The following is a 15,057-nucleotide window of genomic DNA, read 5'->3' as shown; positions in this document are numbered from 1 at the left end:
TGTATTTGTATGAATATGTATTACACAAAGTAATGAGCTTAACTGAACTTATAACATTAGACATGGAGTGCCCAGAATTATCTTCACATAAAACAAAACACGTCACAGAAAAGTGGGGGGGATGTATATATTCATAGGTGTATTTTGAGAAATAAATCACACTATCTGAAATCTAATACAGGATGATCATAAATCATTGTGATTCAGGTTTCATATAAATAACATTCTGTAGTAACTTAAAAAATTAAACTTTTAATAATGAAACTTTACTTTTTGCAACATGTGGAACAAAAGCTGTTGATGTTGAGTCCCCAGAAATACTGAATGCACAAATTAAAAAAGAACCTTGACATATGCTTTTCTCTTGAGAGACAGCTGTCTGAATGAACACACACTAATTTCATTATCATAAAAATACATTACCAGCTCATCAATGCAACAGGCTCTCCATGAGAGCTCACATCACTTAACTTTCTGCTTCTTTGTAGATATCTTTTCAATGGGTGGTGACACTGATACTTCTGATATTTCCATTTCCTCTTGCAGATTTTCATCACTTTCCTTCCGCTTCACTGAGCTCAATGAGGGAACACTAAACCCTGGGATCTACAAATCAAAATAGTATACAGTCCACTTGTTATGATAGCAGAAAATGCACATTTTGATAAGTTCTTGTTCTAAGCAAAAACATGTAGAAATACATGAGCAGAATTGAACTCTTAAGAGGCCGAGGTGTTGAAATTTTGAGCAAATTTATCTTATATCAGTTTGATCCCTCTGTTGCTGCAGAAGAATGACATAGTTCTGCATCTCCTGAATTAAAATTGAGGTAGCAGCAATTCACATGTTTCACAAACATACAAAATTGGCAAGTGTAGGGGGGGGGAGAAACAAACAAAAAACAAACAATGAAATTGCACTTACCTGAGGGTGAACTAACTTCAGAACTATTTTCTCATGTTGCACATTACTTCTGTCTAAACTGAGCTGTACAGTAACCGGATCAAACGGCCGAAAAATTACATCACCACACTTCTGGGTTTGTTTCTTAAAAAAGAACACACAAATTATACATCATCAAATGCTTCTGTTTTCTTTAAACATTTCTCCATGATCAGATTCTTGAGAGAAGAGAAAAGAACAAAAATTTAGAAATAATAACTGAGATAAACCATTGTTAGTGACAGTTACATTTCCTGGAATTGCTATGAAGATCTAATCCATAAATAATAAAACTTAGTATTGAACTGGATTCATCTGGCTCTGGATAGGGTCCAATGGTGGGCTGTCATGAACATGGTAATAAATGAAGAAAGCAGTCTTCTGGGATTTGGCACCGTGTATATGTGGTGTTAACCGACGTTTCGGAGGAACGTATCGCCCCCATCTTCAGGGTTGAAGAAAAAGTTTAAGAAGCCTCAAATCTTACATATGGTAATAAATGTTTGGGTTCTGTACAAGACAGCAAATATCTTGACTGGCTGAATGACTCTTAGCCTGTCACGGACCCCACTCCAAGGAGTTAGTTTCAGCAACCTCTGGCTGCTTAATTCCTGAGGAAGGAGCCCATAGTGTGCACTGTACATGAAACTGAGGGAGAGGGGGTGCAGAGCTGGTCTGAATATGATGGTAAGGAGAAAAAATCCTGCTCCTGCTGTGAATCAAACCCAGGTGACCTGCCTGTAGCCAGTAAGGGCACTGAATTAGCTTTCCTGGCACAATGGGCTACAAATGGATGTGATACAATACCTCTTCACTGTAAACAAATGTAACATTCTGCTTCGCTCCTTTGTGTGGGCTCACATACAGTGTTCCTTCCAAGCCATACTTGGGGATGAGTATCTGGAGAGCATTCTTACGTACGCATAGCACATAGCCCTGCTCATCTTGTACCTTGCCTCGGAAGAAGAGCTGCAACAGAATTAATAAACTTGTATCTACAATTATGGCTCCTCTGATACATATGAAAGGGCACAAGTCTTACTGCTTTCACTTTAAATAGCACCAACTGTATGAAAGAAACTCCTCTGTTTTCTCACACTGGGCAGCAGTGTAGTTACATTTCTTCTATATGATAATAGTGAAAGCATTTCATAGTCTATAATCATTTCAAATAGTTTCCAGCTTTGCTATAACAACAACAACAACAACAACAACAACGCCTTTTTATAGAACTGTGATCACCAGGACCCGGATTTTGATGACCTGAAAATATTTAAAAAATGACCTATAAAATGACCGAAAAATCCAGAAAAATGATCTAAAATATGACCCAAAAATGTAATATGCAGGGCCCGGATTTTGATGACCTGAAAATATTCAAAAAATGACTGAAAACATTCAGAAAAAGGACCTAAAGGAGAAAAGAATGAACACTTCGCTTCCATGTTATTCACATTTCAGAAAACATATGAAGAAAATTCCCTAAAATGGCCAAAAATGACAAGAAATACCTGTAAAAGTCCAAAAAATTACCCCCAAAATGAAAAAATGACCTTAAACCTAAAAATGTCAAAAAATTTACATTTCTGTTACCAGCAGCTCATATCTGAGATTTATATATTTAAGAGCATCGCATAGGATACAAGGAAAAAAAGATGACATGTCATCAAAATCCGGGCCCTTGTGATCACCAACTGGTTGTACACCAGTGTGTACCCTGGTGTTCTAAGAGGGGTTCTGGGTGCCTGCGAGAATTTTCACTATTTATGGCCATTCATAACGGTATGCTGACAACTGCAAAGCATATAATTATTTTTGCTCTATGAACTGAACCTCCATTCAGTGCAGAATGGGCATACATGCAAATAACAGTAAGTGATCTGGGATATAAGTGACATTATTTTAGACAATGCTTCATTTATTCAATAAGGATTTTTTGTGTGCCAAAACACTTGTTTTGGAAACTTGTCTTCATGTAACACCACAAGGTGCAAAGCTATCTGAATTAAAATTATTTCAATCCACCTCTACTTTCTTCCACTAGATTGTTCAGCGTTGTAGCTAGTAATATTTCCTTTGTTATATCACTGTAAAATAAAATGGTGTCTGTGCTAGTTGTACTAAGACTGAATTCAACTAGACTGATGGTCATATCTTGTATCAATGATTAAATTTAGCATACCCTAAGATATAAATGTGTATATATGTAAAAAGTTCATACCAGAGACAGGCAGGCTTACAGTTATAACTAAATCTAGTTACAACTGCAAAAAACAACAAACATACTGTTTTAAATAATGCACACTATAATAATTTACTAAGCTGATGATGTATTTTCACCAAAATCATTTAAATTAATTTAAAAGACTGTTGCAGTTCACTGCACTGATGTTTTCACTGTGTTACCATCGCACTGGACTTACATGTGTATGGAGAGCAACAGATGCCCGGCCTGCATACTGCGCCATGCGATTCCTGTAGTTGAGGTTGTGACACAAACTGTGAGATTTCCTCTTGTCCAGGAGATCAGGATATGTGACATCTGCGCCAATACTCACAGCCAGCAAACGATGAACGATAACATCTGCATACCTGTGATGTAGTAACAGTTGCACTTCAACAAAGTGGTCAGAAACCGAACTCAGGATCAGTAAAGCATAAGACACACTGCCATAAAGTTACTATTACTGACAGGACATAAACAAGGTTGAGTGGCAACTGATAATGGCATGATGTGCATATAAAATGTCATGAAAATCCATGATTCAAAAGCTATTACAGTAAAATGACGCACAAAGATAATGAGACCATAAACCTCTCCTTATAAAGAAAGGAAAAGTGGGCTAAAACAGTTGTGTTAATAGTAGTCTTACTGTCTATGGATTGTTGCCAGGACTAAACAGTTACGGGAAATATAGCCTAGCGCCGTATTTTTATCTGTTTTCACATGTTACTATCTTGGCACAGCGAGTCTTATGCCCTACTTATTCCATTTAATTGTGATCCTTGAGATCAATCATATATCAGAAATGTATAATGGGACACTGTAATTACAGATACTGAGAAAGAAACAGCTTACAGTTTAAAATATATGTCTTAAAATGAGCTGAAACACTGTGTTTAAAAGGTCAGAGAATAAATATGCCAACCACTGGATAGTCACATCAACAAATTATATTTATTTACATTAATTCCTAGGGAAACAAAAACTATGAAAATCAGAACATATTGTGATGTGTAAATCCACTGCTAGGTAATGGCTTGTTGAAACATGTCTCTGAGGTTAAGATAGAGACATCGATTTCTAGGCAACACATACAGAAAAGTTTCCATTATAACAGCTAGGTAAAGACTGTTCACACAGCAATGAAAGACACATTTCAATGACAACTGCACAAACAATGAAGTGAACTGTTGCACAGAGTGTTTCATATCCAGTTGGCGTAAAGCCAGCTTGGGTCATGAGAACTGACCAGAAGAAGATGGCAGAACAGATTATACACTAGAGAGTCCTACCTAGTAGTAGTAGGAGCCCAGTCCAAGAACAAGAGAGAAGAGAACAGACTGGGTACAGACCTGCTCACCGAATTCCTACAAGGAGCATCTAAGAGTGGAAGTGTTAAAGACTTTGTGTGTTATTGTTCCAGTAACATTTTGAAGAGTTACAAGTATTTGTAGATCCATGTGGTGATTGTCCAATAACTGCATTCAGCACTCAAGAGAACCCATTAATTACTTGTCGCATTACCAGGATACGTGACAATACGAAACAAGAATTTTGCCAGCTGTTTTACATGGGGTGTGAAAGTTGGTATTTTACTTTGAAGGAAGTGTTTGAAAATAAAATGTTCAAGAAAAAATTTAGTCCTAAGATGGTCAAGGGGAGCAATTTTGGATATTACCTAGTAAGGAACTCTCTGATATTATACACGATGCAATACTGACAGGAGAATTAATTCTGGAAGGCAACAGTAAGCTGGCTATGTGGCTTGAGTCTGATAGAGAACCATCTTAGAAAATGCCCATTTGGAAATTTGAAGCGATGGGAACATAATAGTGGGATGTAGAGAGGATGGGAGAGGGCAGAACAGACTCAAGATCATATATAATGGCAAACAGTTTTGCTGCAGAAGTGTAAATTAAATTCTAGAAAAAACTTCTTTCATTTAATACTATCTCAATTATCACTCTACTTTTAAGTACCAATTAAGCGTCCTACATGAAAGTTGCCTGTACTGCCATTTTAGTTCCTGACAGCTAAATTTACCGAAAACAGAAACTCATACCTTCTGATGGGTGAGGTGAAGTGTGTGTAGACTGGAGCAGCAAGACCATAGTGGAAAAATTCATCCCTCTGCACCATTCCACTTGCAAAATATACAGCTTGCATCATGCAGCGGGTTGCTAAAATACGTAGCATAGTGTTGAAGTATGCATTGTCTGGTCTCACAGCATTATCAAGGGACAGTGCAAGAGCCTTTCCTGATTCACTATTGATTTCAAAACCCTAGGTAACAAAAAACAGATATGAGATCAAACATTTTTCTGTTTTTCTAATCTGAATTTTTCTGACTGGTATGTAAATATCTGAATTACTTAACTGTTCACTCAACCTGGGGAGGAAGATAGGGGTGGGAGGCTGACCAGTCAGCAGGGGGCTTAAAGAACCCCACAGACCATCTCTTAAAGCATGATTATTTAAGCTTATTTTAGCAGGAAGATGTGCATGGGACATTTGTAAGTATGGTAACTGTTTATATTCTTTTAATATAAAATTGTAAATGGTCTCTGTAAATGAATGAACAAGCAAGTGAATTTACTACCCCATAAAACATTTCACATATTGTCTACAGTTACTGTTCATTCAGTCAGTGTAATATCTGCATTAATGTCATGAAATTTATTTTTCTTGGTTAAAGTCATACTATAGCAGTTGAGTTTGAACTTCATTATAATTGTAATGTTTCTGCTACATGTCCAGTTCATGAATTTAACACTGATGTTTCTCTGCTTTGTTGCTTTATGTTACAGTCATTCAATTATGCATTCATGGAAAGGAAAAAATACTGTACGTCAGAGATTACATTCTAAACATTTACTTTGTCAGACATAATGGAGGTGGTAACTTCAATCACAAACATATACTAAATTTTATTTTTTAAATTTAAACTTTTGCTAAACTGAACTTCATAACAAAGACATTTATTACTATATGACCTTATGGATGCAAAACAAAAAATATTTTTGTAAATTTTAAAATTCTGTCAATTTGACATTCATTTCACCAATGTTTCATGGTCCACCAGAATGCAACAGACTTAATTTCCAATTAAGTTTTGTTTCAAAGGTATACACTAAACATTATACATAATGTCCATAAGTACACATTCTCCATATTCTGAAGGAAAAAAAATTAAGTACCATCTAACATGTTTACATTGTTATTTACCAACTGAAGAGTTTATCGCAGAGTAAAACGGATGTTTTGGAAACAAGCTACTCAACTGAAAAGACAGAAGTGAAACATCCTGACCTCAAAAACCCTTTAACCACGAACAGAAATTAAAATTAGAGAAACAAAGATCCTCTGCAACAGTCTTACTCTCATCCAACAAGTTTCAGCCATAATACGAACTTCTGTCAACTCTTTACAATGTCTAACACAGTAGAACACAATAAAATTGACTGCCATACGTCATGCTTACCACTGTTCTCGTGTATGTTTTGATTTCATTGTGACTTGTTCAACATCCTAGGCTTCGCCAAAAAGGATTTATTGAATTTAAAGAATAAATGAAATGAAATGAAACACTAAGATGTAACATGTTAAATGTTCTGTGTGTGTGTGTCAAGATACAGTGAATTAAAATGAGAGTTAACTGCAACTATGTAACTAATACCATACAAATTCCCTGATTAATCTTGCAGTGAATGGTTGCAGTATACACAGATAGAGGCTGGTAACATACCAAATTCCTTCCTGCCTTAATGAAAGGCTCAAAATTTGATACTGGAAGCTTTGGATGACGCCGTAGCATGGCACACTCTGGGAAGTCCTCCAGTATTTTAATGGCCACATATATGTTGGCCAATAACATAAATTCTTCTACCATTGAATTGGTTTCACGCAACTTCTTTGCTTCCACTTCAATTGGATCCTGCGTTTCACTGTCCACTTGGAATCGGATTTCTGGCGAAGCCAACACCAAAGCTCTGTGAAATAAATTAATAACACATTAAACAAAACAAAGCTTCCAGCTCTCACTTTATTTGTGAATAACAGATTTTATCCTATTTTGAGCTACAGAAGTGTGTCTGGCAATGTTTCTTATAGTGACATCTCACAAAACAAAAATCTTCACACAATGCAACTGAACAAAAGTAAACACAACCAACACCACTAGTCTGTGAACTATTATTGACTTCTTTAATTAAAATACCAGACAATACATCATTGTAAATATCTGTAACAATTTCTTCTTGGCCTCTTTTGTGTCATGTACAAATAAAGCAGATCAAGAACTGTTATAATATAGGCATCACTTTAGAGCAGCCAAAGCCAATAGGCATTTCAGTTCAGTCTAAACACCATACTAAACAAAGTTGATATTCTACACAGTTAAGTATTTGTCCACTAACCCTTCCTGCATAAAATGATACAATTATAAATGGTATAATAAAACAATGAATGAATAATTTGTGGGATATGAGAACACACTTTTTGATATATGGGTAAAGGGCGTCACTGTTGCTCATGTGACAAACAGGATAAGCGTTGAGGCCACATGTACAGCTTAGTACAACCTGGGCTATATGTATGACTACACCAGTCCACAAAACATAATTTTTTATAACTTTCACCTCTCTTCTGTGAACAACACATAAATCTGATATGCCTACGTTTTAGTATTCTAAAGTATTTTGGTTGACAGTCTGTGCTTCTCACTGTAAGATGCCTCTTTTACTCATTTATCATCATGCATCTATAACAAAAAAGTATGTACATAAACAACCATTCTACACTAACATTATCAAGCTATCTTGCTGATGAATAAGGACATTGATCAGGAGACTACATACTACTACAGCAGGATTTGAACTTGCACCTGAAAATGACACATTCCTGTGAAATGCATACTGGAGGTTCACATTTCAGTAAGTGAACAGTTTGCTAATTGTAGATAAGCAATACTACCAAAGACATCCATTCTTCATATATATTTTCTTTAAAATAAACTGTTCTGGAATAGTGAAACTATATTTGTCCTCCTTTACACTATAAAAACTGGTCAAGGCAACTACACCAGATACAGAGAACAGAAGGATGGGTGAAAGGATATTACATATAATAAAACATTATGCCGAAGATATTATAAAATATTTTCTCTGTAATGTCAACGTCCTTTAAATATGGATCAATAAAGCATGATATAATTAATACCAGCCCTACTTAATTTGGAGATTAGTGACATTAATGCTTACATGCAAATTAAATATGAAAAAATTCATCATTCTGAGGCATACACTGTGTAATTACATACCCATTTTCAATTCTCCTCTTCTTTAAGATTTTTGCAAGCGAATTCAGTCCTCTGAGCGATTTTGATAAAGTGTCATTCTGTGTTAAATCATCTATCTTAATTTGGGCTTCCTCGTATGTCATGGCCTGTCGTGACCGAATGATGCTCTTGCAGAAACGTGTACTAACAATTTCAGCTTCACTGGTCAATTCCCAAATACAGGAGAAAGCAAATCTCTCTTCATTTCCACGCAAAGAGCACAGATTTGAACTCAGCAACTCTAAAAATAAAAAGTAGCATATTTGTTTACAGTGGTTCGTTACAGTGCCTACTTGTATGCTTCCAATTATGCAGAATCTTATGAGGAAATAAGAATAATTAAATTACAAGTAAGTTACTTTGCAGCACTGTAACAAGAAGTAAGAAGGTAAAGCTACCCCTGTAACAGGCCGTGAGGCCCACAGGGTTGTGAGACGTTGAAGCTCTGACATTTTCTAGACAATCGGCTGACAGATGGCGATGAGGATGTCAACCTTACATTCAGGGCACCCTCTACCCCCAGGAAGATTCGTGGTACTCATTCTAGAGGCTGAGTTGACCCCAGGGCCACAGTGCTGCTGGAAAGATTAGGTCAGCTGAAAAATTCAACGACCTCATGGGGATTGAACCCATGACCCTCCAGCTTGTAGCACAGTGCCTCAATCAACTATTAGGGGCTCCAGGTAGAATTCATAAAGCCTACTATTCTATTACAGACTTCCAGTCCTCCAAATCTTGTATTCTTAGTGTCCTATTTAGGTAATTTAAATTTATAATATAACAATAAGCTTCAATTTAGCTCACAGACTAACCTCCTGGACTTCTGCAAAGACTGTCATAAGTTTGAATCATGACAGAGTTAAATTCTTTTGGCTGTGATTATAAATCAGATTATCATCATTGCCATTGTTCTTGTGCCTTGTAAGATTTACTGACCTGGTACCATGTCAATCCTCTTGTCCACCAAATATACAGTTGTTGCTCTGAGTGCGGCCTCTTTGTCTATTGCTGTGCCAGGCCTAATGAAGTGACTCACATCAGCAATATGGACGCCCACCTGTTCAAAAACAGTTGTCACAAGATAAACATATAGCGAGTATCAGCAGAACACCCACCAGATACAATTCATGCCCAGTTTATGACTGTCAAACAAAAGTTTAGTCAACCAGCATCAGGACATATCTCCATGGTTCACAATCTTTCCTGACAATCTGACAGTCACACAGGACTGGTCACAAAATTCCCTGACTTTTATAACACCCAAAGATTCATTACTGTGTTCACAAAGCCCTCCACTATCATCCTATCCAATGGATATCTGGGGCTCTATCCCTGGGGATACAACAGTCAGGACATGAAGATGACCACTCCCCTCCATCTCCATCTAGTGTTAAGATTAAGAATGCTTGGAGCAATACCTCCACTCCTTCAGATGTCTGCATGCCATGTTTAATTAAGCACAGGAACAACCCTACCATATAGTTTTTCTTTCACTCACATGTATACGTATTTGAACTAATAATCAGGTGTACATAATGTTAAAACAATGTCTCTAATATGTCTACAGGAACAAATCTCTTTCAAATCACAAAATAACAAAAGGTATGGATAAAATAACTGGTACTAATTGAAGCAAATTAAATTCTCAAAGCATCTTAGGTTCTTGATAACACTATTACACACAAAGAGACAGAGAAAGTGAGCATTCCTTATTATGGGCAGAGAGAAGGAATTCACTATTTCTAAGAGAAAACCAGTGACTAACTAACAGGGCTCAAGGCAGTAAAGAACACAATTTTAACCTCAGCATTAGAGGCAATGATTCATGCTTAAGTTGCCTAGGAAACTATCCTTACAGGATGCCATTTATTATGGAGAACGTGGTAGTGGGCACAAAAATTTACCTCTGCTAGCAACTGATCACCATCATCAAATCCATAGCCATCTTTTTAGTAACAGAACTGTTATAACTCTGTCTGAGGAGCATAAATATTGACATATTCATTGATTTATATATTTCAAATAAACTAATAAAACATTACTTTATATATAGTCACTAATTCATACACCTAGACAAGACAGCAATTGTTCAGCTAATCAAGAAATACCCTGTCTGCCAGAGAGCCTGAAGACTCATTAATATATTCATAAGAGTCATCATCAGCCCATATTTTCACCCTCAGATTTCCTCAGTACTTTGTTTTCAAACGATTTCAATTTCTGTCCTTTCCTTAGAATGCAGTCCAAATTTCACACCCAAACAGAACACTCCATAAAACTAGAGTTTTTCATCTTTAGATTATTACGTCATAATTTCCATTTTCCAGTTCCTTGCAGTGAAGAGCATCATCAATGTCAGTACAACCTGGAGGATCCACAGAGCAAATATCCACATGTCGCAAATCAACTCTGCTCTGAACATCCTGCAACAGAACAGCAACAAAATATAACAGAGACCTGAAATATTTCAATTAAATACACACATGCACGCATGACACACAGAAACACATACACACCATACATTTTCAAGAAAAGAGATATTGGGTTTTCAGACTTTATCCAGCGTCCTGGTTTTTAAGATAACTAAGAAAAAAACACGTCGTTTCGGAAACTGGATCTGTTTCCGTCCTCAGGTGAGGGAAAACACTTATCCTGTTGGGTCCTTTAGAAAGAGCTAGCCTCAATCACTGGATCACACCCCAACAGAATAGGTGTTTTCCCTCACCTGAGGAAGGAAACAGATCCAGTTTCCGAAACAACGTGTTTTTTTCTTAGTTATCTTAAAAACCAGGACGATGGATAAAGTCCGAAAACCCAATATCTCTGTGTGTTATACACCATCGTCTGAATCCTACAGTAACTATTTTCAAGAATGTTTAATCAAGTATAAAAAGTCATCTTGAGCTGTTACAACTCCTAACACAAGAATCAGTGGTAAGGTCCATCAAGTGTAAAAGGTAAAAGGTAAAGTTGCCCTTGTGCTTAAATAACTAAGCACTATGCTATGAAGGTGTATGGGGGAGTGGATGTTTAGATTCACATTTTCTTGACCTCAGCATTAGTTGGGAGTAGTCAGCTTCTCACCCCAACTGCTTTACCCCCAGGAAAGAGCCTTCAGTACCCATTGCATAGGAGATTGGGTGAACCCAAGAGCTAGTCGGGACAACATGGATAAATGAAAATTCTTGACCCCACCGGGACTCGAACTGACCTCTCGGCTGTCCAGCTCGTAGCCAGTCAGTATACCAACAGTGCTATCCGAGTTCCTGGACCATCAAGCATAACATGCATAATATGGCAATGGAAAAGTGTGCCTTTACATGTTCAAAATATGTAAAGTATTTCTTTGTAGTGTTGGCTACACTTTCTGGTGATTGCCAGTAGTGGCTATAACATGTAAAGGAAAACTTTTATATTCTCATATTAAATGTATTACATTTGGTAGACTTTACTATCCACTCATGTAAGCATACGAACCTTACCTTTGATGCTTAGATACTCTAAACTGAAACACTCTGGAGAATAAATCACATTACTGATGGAAATTATTGGAGTAAAATATATCTGGGTCACTCCATACCAGTGAAAATGCACCCTACTTCACTTACCTTCTTATAAGGCTTGAAAACATAACATTCCTTCCAGCTGGCTATAGGCCAGGGGATGGGGAATGCCATCTTTCAGCTATCCTGACTGGACTCAAGGGGAAAAGATCAGTAGGGTGATTAACAATGAGGTGGAGAAAATACTCAACAACAAAACAGGCCTTAAGGCCTAACACTTGAAAGAAGAATAATATTCAATTTACCTTCTCTGTAATAACCCATGGCAACTTAGGGAGGCAACTCAAAACCGCTTCTGAAAACTTGCTATGAGGAACATCATGTTCCAAGAGCAGAACTTCATTTTCGGTGTCTTTGTCACCAATTGTACCTAGAGCCCGTACAAAATGCCCCTGGAAATAAAGCACAAAGTGTCTCAAACAGCTTTTCATAATAATCAGTATCAAAACTGTTATTCTGAAAATAATAAATAATTAATTAATAATTAATTAAAAAAAAAACCCTCCTTGGTGTCTCCACCTTATCGTGGTGAGGGGGTTTGAGTATGCCAAGGACCCTGAGAGCTATACCTGCGGTAGCGTAGCTACTGGCAGGGCCTCCCTTGCTGGACAGGTCAAAGGGTAGGCATCAGACGAAGAGAGACACCAAAAACTGATGTCGGAAGCAGCGTCATCAGCAGCGACTTGAAGCACAGAGCAAATGATGCTCGAGATGGTTCAAGTTCGTATAGCAACAGGCGTGACCAGAGTGGTTTGAACGGCTGTTGTACTGCGATGTGGAAAGCAAATGGAAAAACTACCACATTATCACTTTTCCTGGATAGTCTCTTTCCAAAAACAGAAGATCGCATTAAGTGGAGAAACTGTTTTGGAAGAGACTGTGGACCTGTTGCCTGACAGATTACTGATGATGATACCAAGTACTCACTCATATATATTATCATTTGATCCAATTTATGAACCCATTACATATTTAATACTGATCAAAGTAACTATTATATTCATGTAGAACATTTAGTGAATCTGCAAAGAAATTACAGTTCCTGTCCTTCAACATGAACAAGATGGATTTCTATAGAATCTGATCCCAGGTTTATATCCCTATTTAAAATCATTTATGTCACAAGCAACTCTCAAGATTTTTACTGAAGCAATCCAACTATAAGCTAACATAACTCTTTCCAGGAGAAAACCTTAAATAATAATAATTGTATTACTTATCCAGGTAATACACTGAACCATAATGCTCATTTTAACCAAAATCTTGACATTGTGGAAAATTTCCTAACTTCTTTTAATGTCCTCTTAATTGTTTCCAAAGTATTTTCCAAAGTTTTAACACCAGCCCATCTATTTGAGGTACCACCTCAACACTGCTTTAAATTCACCATTTAATTTCAAATATGTATTTGTATGATTTAGCATTACTATCAACAATTCATATTACTAATTTTTTACCTGATAAAGTACATACTTTCAGTTCACACATCATCTCATAAATAGAACAAATGTAATTTTCATGGCACAAGAAAATATAAAAATCTTTGCAATTTATTTTCAATGTGCAAAGTAAAGGTAAAAGGTGGTCTTGTATTTACTTACCAGTGGATACCTAGAATTACGTGGCCAAGAATCAATGGTTACAATAATTCTCTGGCTACTTAAAATATCTGCCTGTTGGGTCTCTATCCTTACTTTCGGAACTTTTCTTTCAGCAGGGACAAATATATGACGCACTGACTGCAAAAGAAATATTATCATTGTTAACATGTGAACTTAAACACATTTAGTACTTAACACTTTCACTCTCATATATAAGGTTAGTCATTTACATTCTCTTTGTTCAGACTTCCATATCCAATCAAGGTCAGAGAATAACCATTGTGATAAGGAAAAATATTGCTCTTTCAGAACATACTTTAAACATAAAGATCTTTCTTGTTGTTAGATGGTGCATGTAGGTAGCTACCTTTTGTAATTTCATACACATACATATATCACTTGCTATTTATTTAATTATAGTTACATTCTGTAAATTGCTAACGTACTATATCTGTGGCATGCACATGTTCTGCTAAACTTGAGTACTAAGAGCATGCATTTCTTAAGATCTTTCATGGACAGTATGCGAGTGAAAATAACTCAAGAAACAGAATAAATTGTATATTGTGTTGCTGGCAAAAGTACAAGCATGTTAGTGTCTGGAAGAGAAGACAGCTCTGTAAATATAATTGAGAAGTGGCAGTTTGGGTGTGTGGTATCAACTGAGGACAGATGGAGGGGCTTTCTGTAAAACAATTTATGTACCAGAAAAAAATTCAAGTATCTCTCAGCAGTAAGATGTAAGATCNATATAAAAAAGAAAAAAAAAAAAAAAAAAAAAAAAAAAACATATCTAAAGTTCAAGACACTATGTACGATGCAAAACTCTACCACATGTGTAGTTTAATAAGTTAATAAATTCACATACACATAACTGTATTTTTTATTCCACAAAAGCTGGTGTGCATGGCTTATACAAAGGGAGGTAAAGACAAGGTAAAGCTGACCCTGTAACAAACCATGAAGGCCCATAGGGGTGTGAGAGGTTGAGGTTCCCACATATTCTAGACAGTCGGCACACAGATGGCAATAAGGTTATCAGCCTTATGCACTGGCTGCCCTTTACGCCCCACAAAGATTCCTGGTACTCATTTCTGTTGGAGGCTGAGTCGACTCCAGGGCCAGTATGGCTGGAAGGATTAAGTCAATTGAAAATACCAGTGAAAAGGTGGTGGTCAAAAAAATATGACGGATAATTTGCTTTGGGCAGCTCAGTCTGTACAGTGATGGGCTAAAGGCTGAATGGTCAGGTTTCAATACCCAGAAAGCGATTTTTCTCTTCACCACACAACATCCAGCATCTGGAGTCCACCCAGCCTCCTATACAATGGGTATTGGGTGCTCTTCCTTTGTGGGGTAAAACAGTAAAGGTGTGAATCAGACCACTCCCCC

The 15,057-nt window shown here is 36.8% G+C and overlaps 1 protein-coding gene across 2 annotated transcripts in view; it reads right to left on the bottom strand.

The window, feature by feature from the left end:
- LOC111862108 (exosome complex exonuclease RRP44) overlaps nucleotides 1–15,057 on the bottom strand; it is a 38,360-nt gene continuing 23,303 nt past the window's right edge. For both annotated transcript variants that reach the window (XM_023847233.2, XM_023847234.2), the window contains exons 8-18: nucleotides 13,666–13,803; nucleotides 12,310–12,456; nucleotides 10,808–10,924; nucleotides 9,438–9,558; nucleotides 8,484–8,742; nucleotides 6,912–7,155; nucleotides 5,229–5,449; nucleotides 3,366–3,534; nucleotides 1,750–1,911; nucleotides 925–1,047; nucleotides 1–606 (exon numbers count right to left, since the gene is read on the bottom strand). In XM_023847233.2, the coding sequence (XP_023703001.1) occupies nucleotides 463–606; nucleotides 925–1,047; nucleotides 1,750–1,911; nucleotides 3,366–3,534; nucleotides 5,229–5,449; nucleotides 6,912–7,155; nucleotides 8,484–8,742; nucleotides 9,438–9,558; nucleotides 10,808–10,924; nucleotides 12,310–12,456; nucleotides 13,666–13,803 (1,845 nt within the window). In that variant the 3' untranslated portion in view covers nucleotides 1–462. The remainder of the gene's footprint in view (nucleotides 607–924; nucleotides 1,048–1,749; nucleotides 1,912–3,365; nucleotides 3,535–5,228; nucleotides 5,450–6,911; nucleotides 7,156–8,483; nucleotides 8,743–9,437; nucleotides 9,559–10,807; nucleotides 10,925–12,309; nucleotides 12,457–13,665; nucleotides 13,804–15,057) is intronic.

This window comes from Cryptotermes secundus, unplaced genomic scaffold, assembly GCF_002891405.2.
Source record: "Cryptotermes secundus unplaced genomic scaffold, Csec_1.0 scaffold645, whole genome shotgun sequence".
Classification (NCBI taxonomy): Eukaryota; Metazoa; Arthropoda; class Insecta; order Blattodea; family Kalotermitidae; genus Cryptotermes; species Cryptotermes secundus.
The sequence above is the reverse complement of the archived record's forward strand: the minus strand, read 5'-3'. Positions and strand labels throughout refer to the sequence as shown.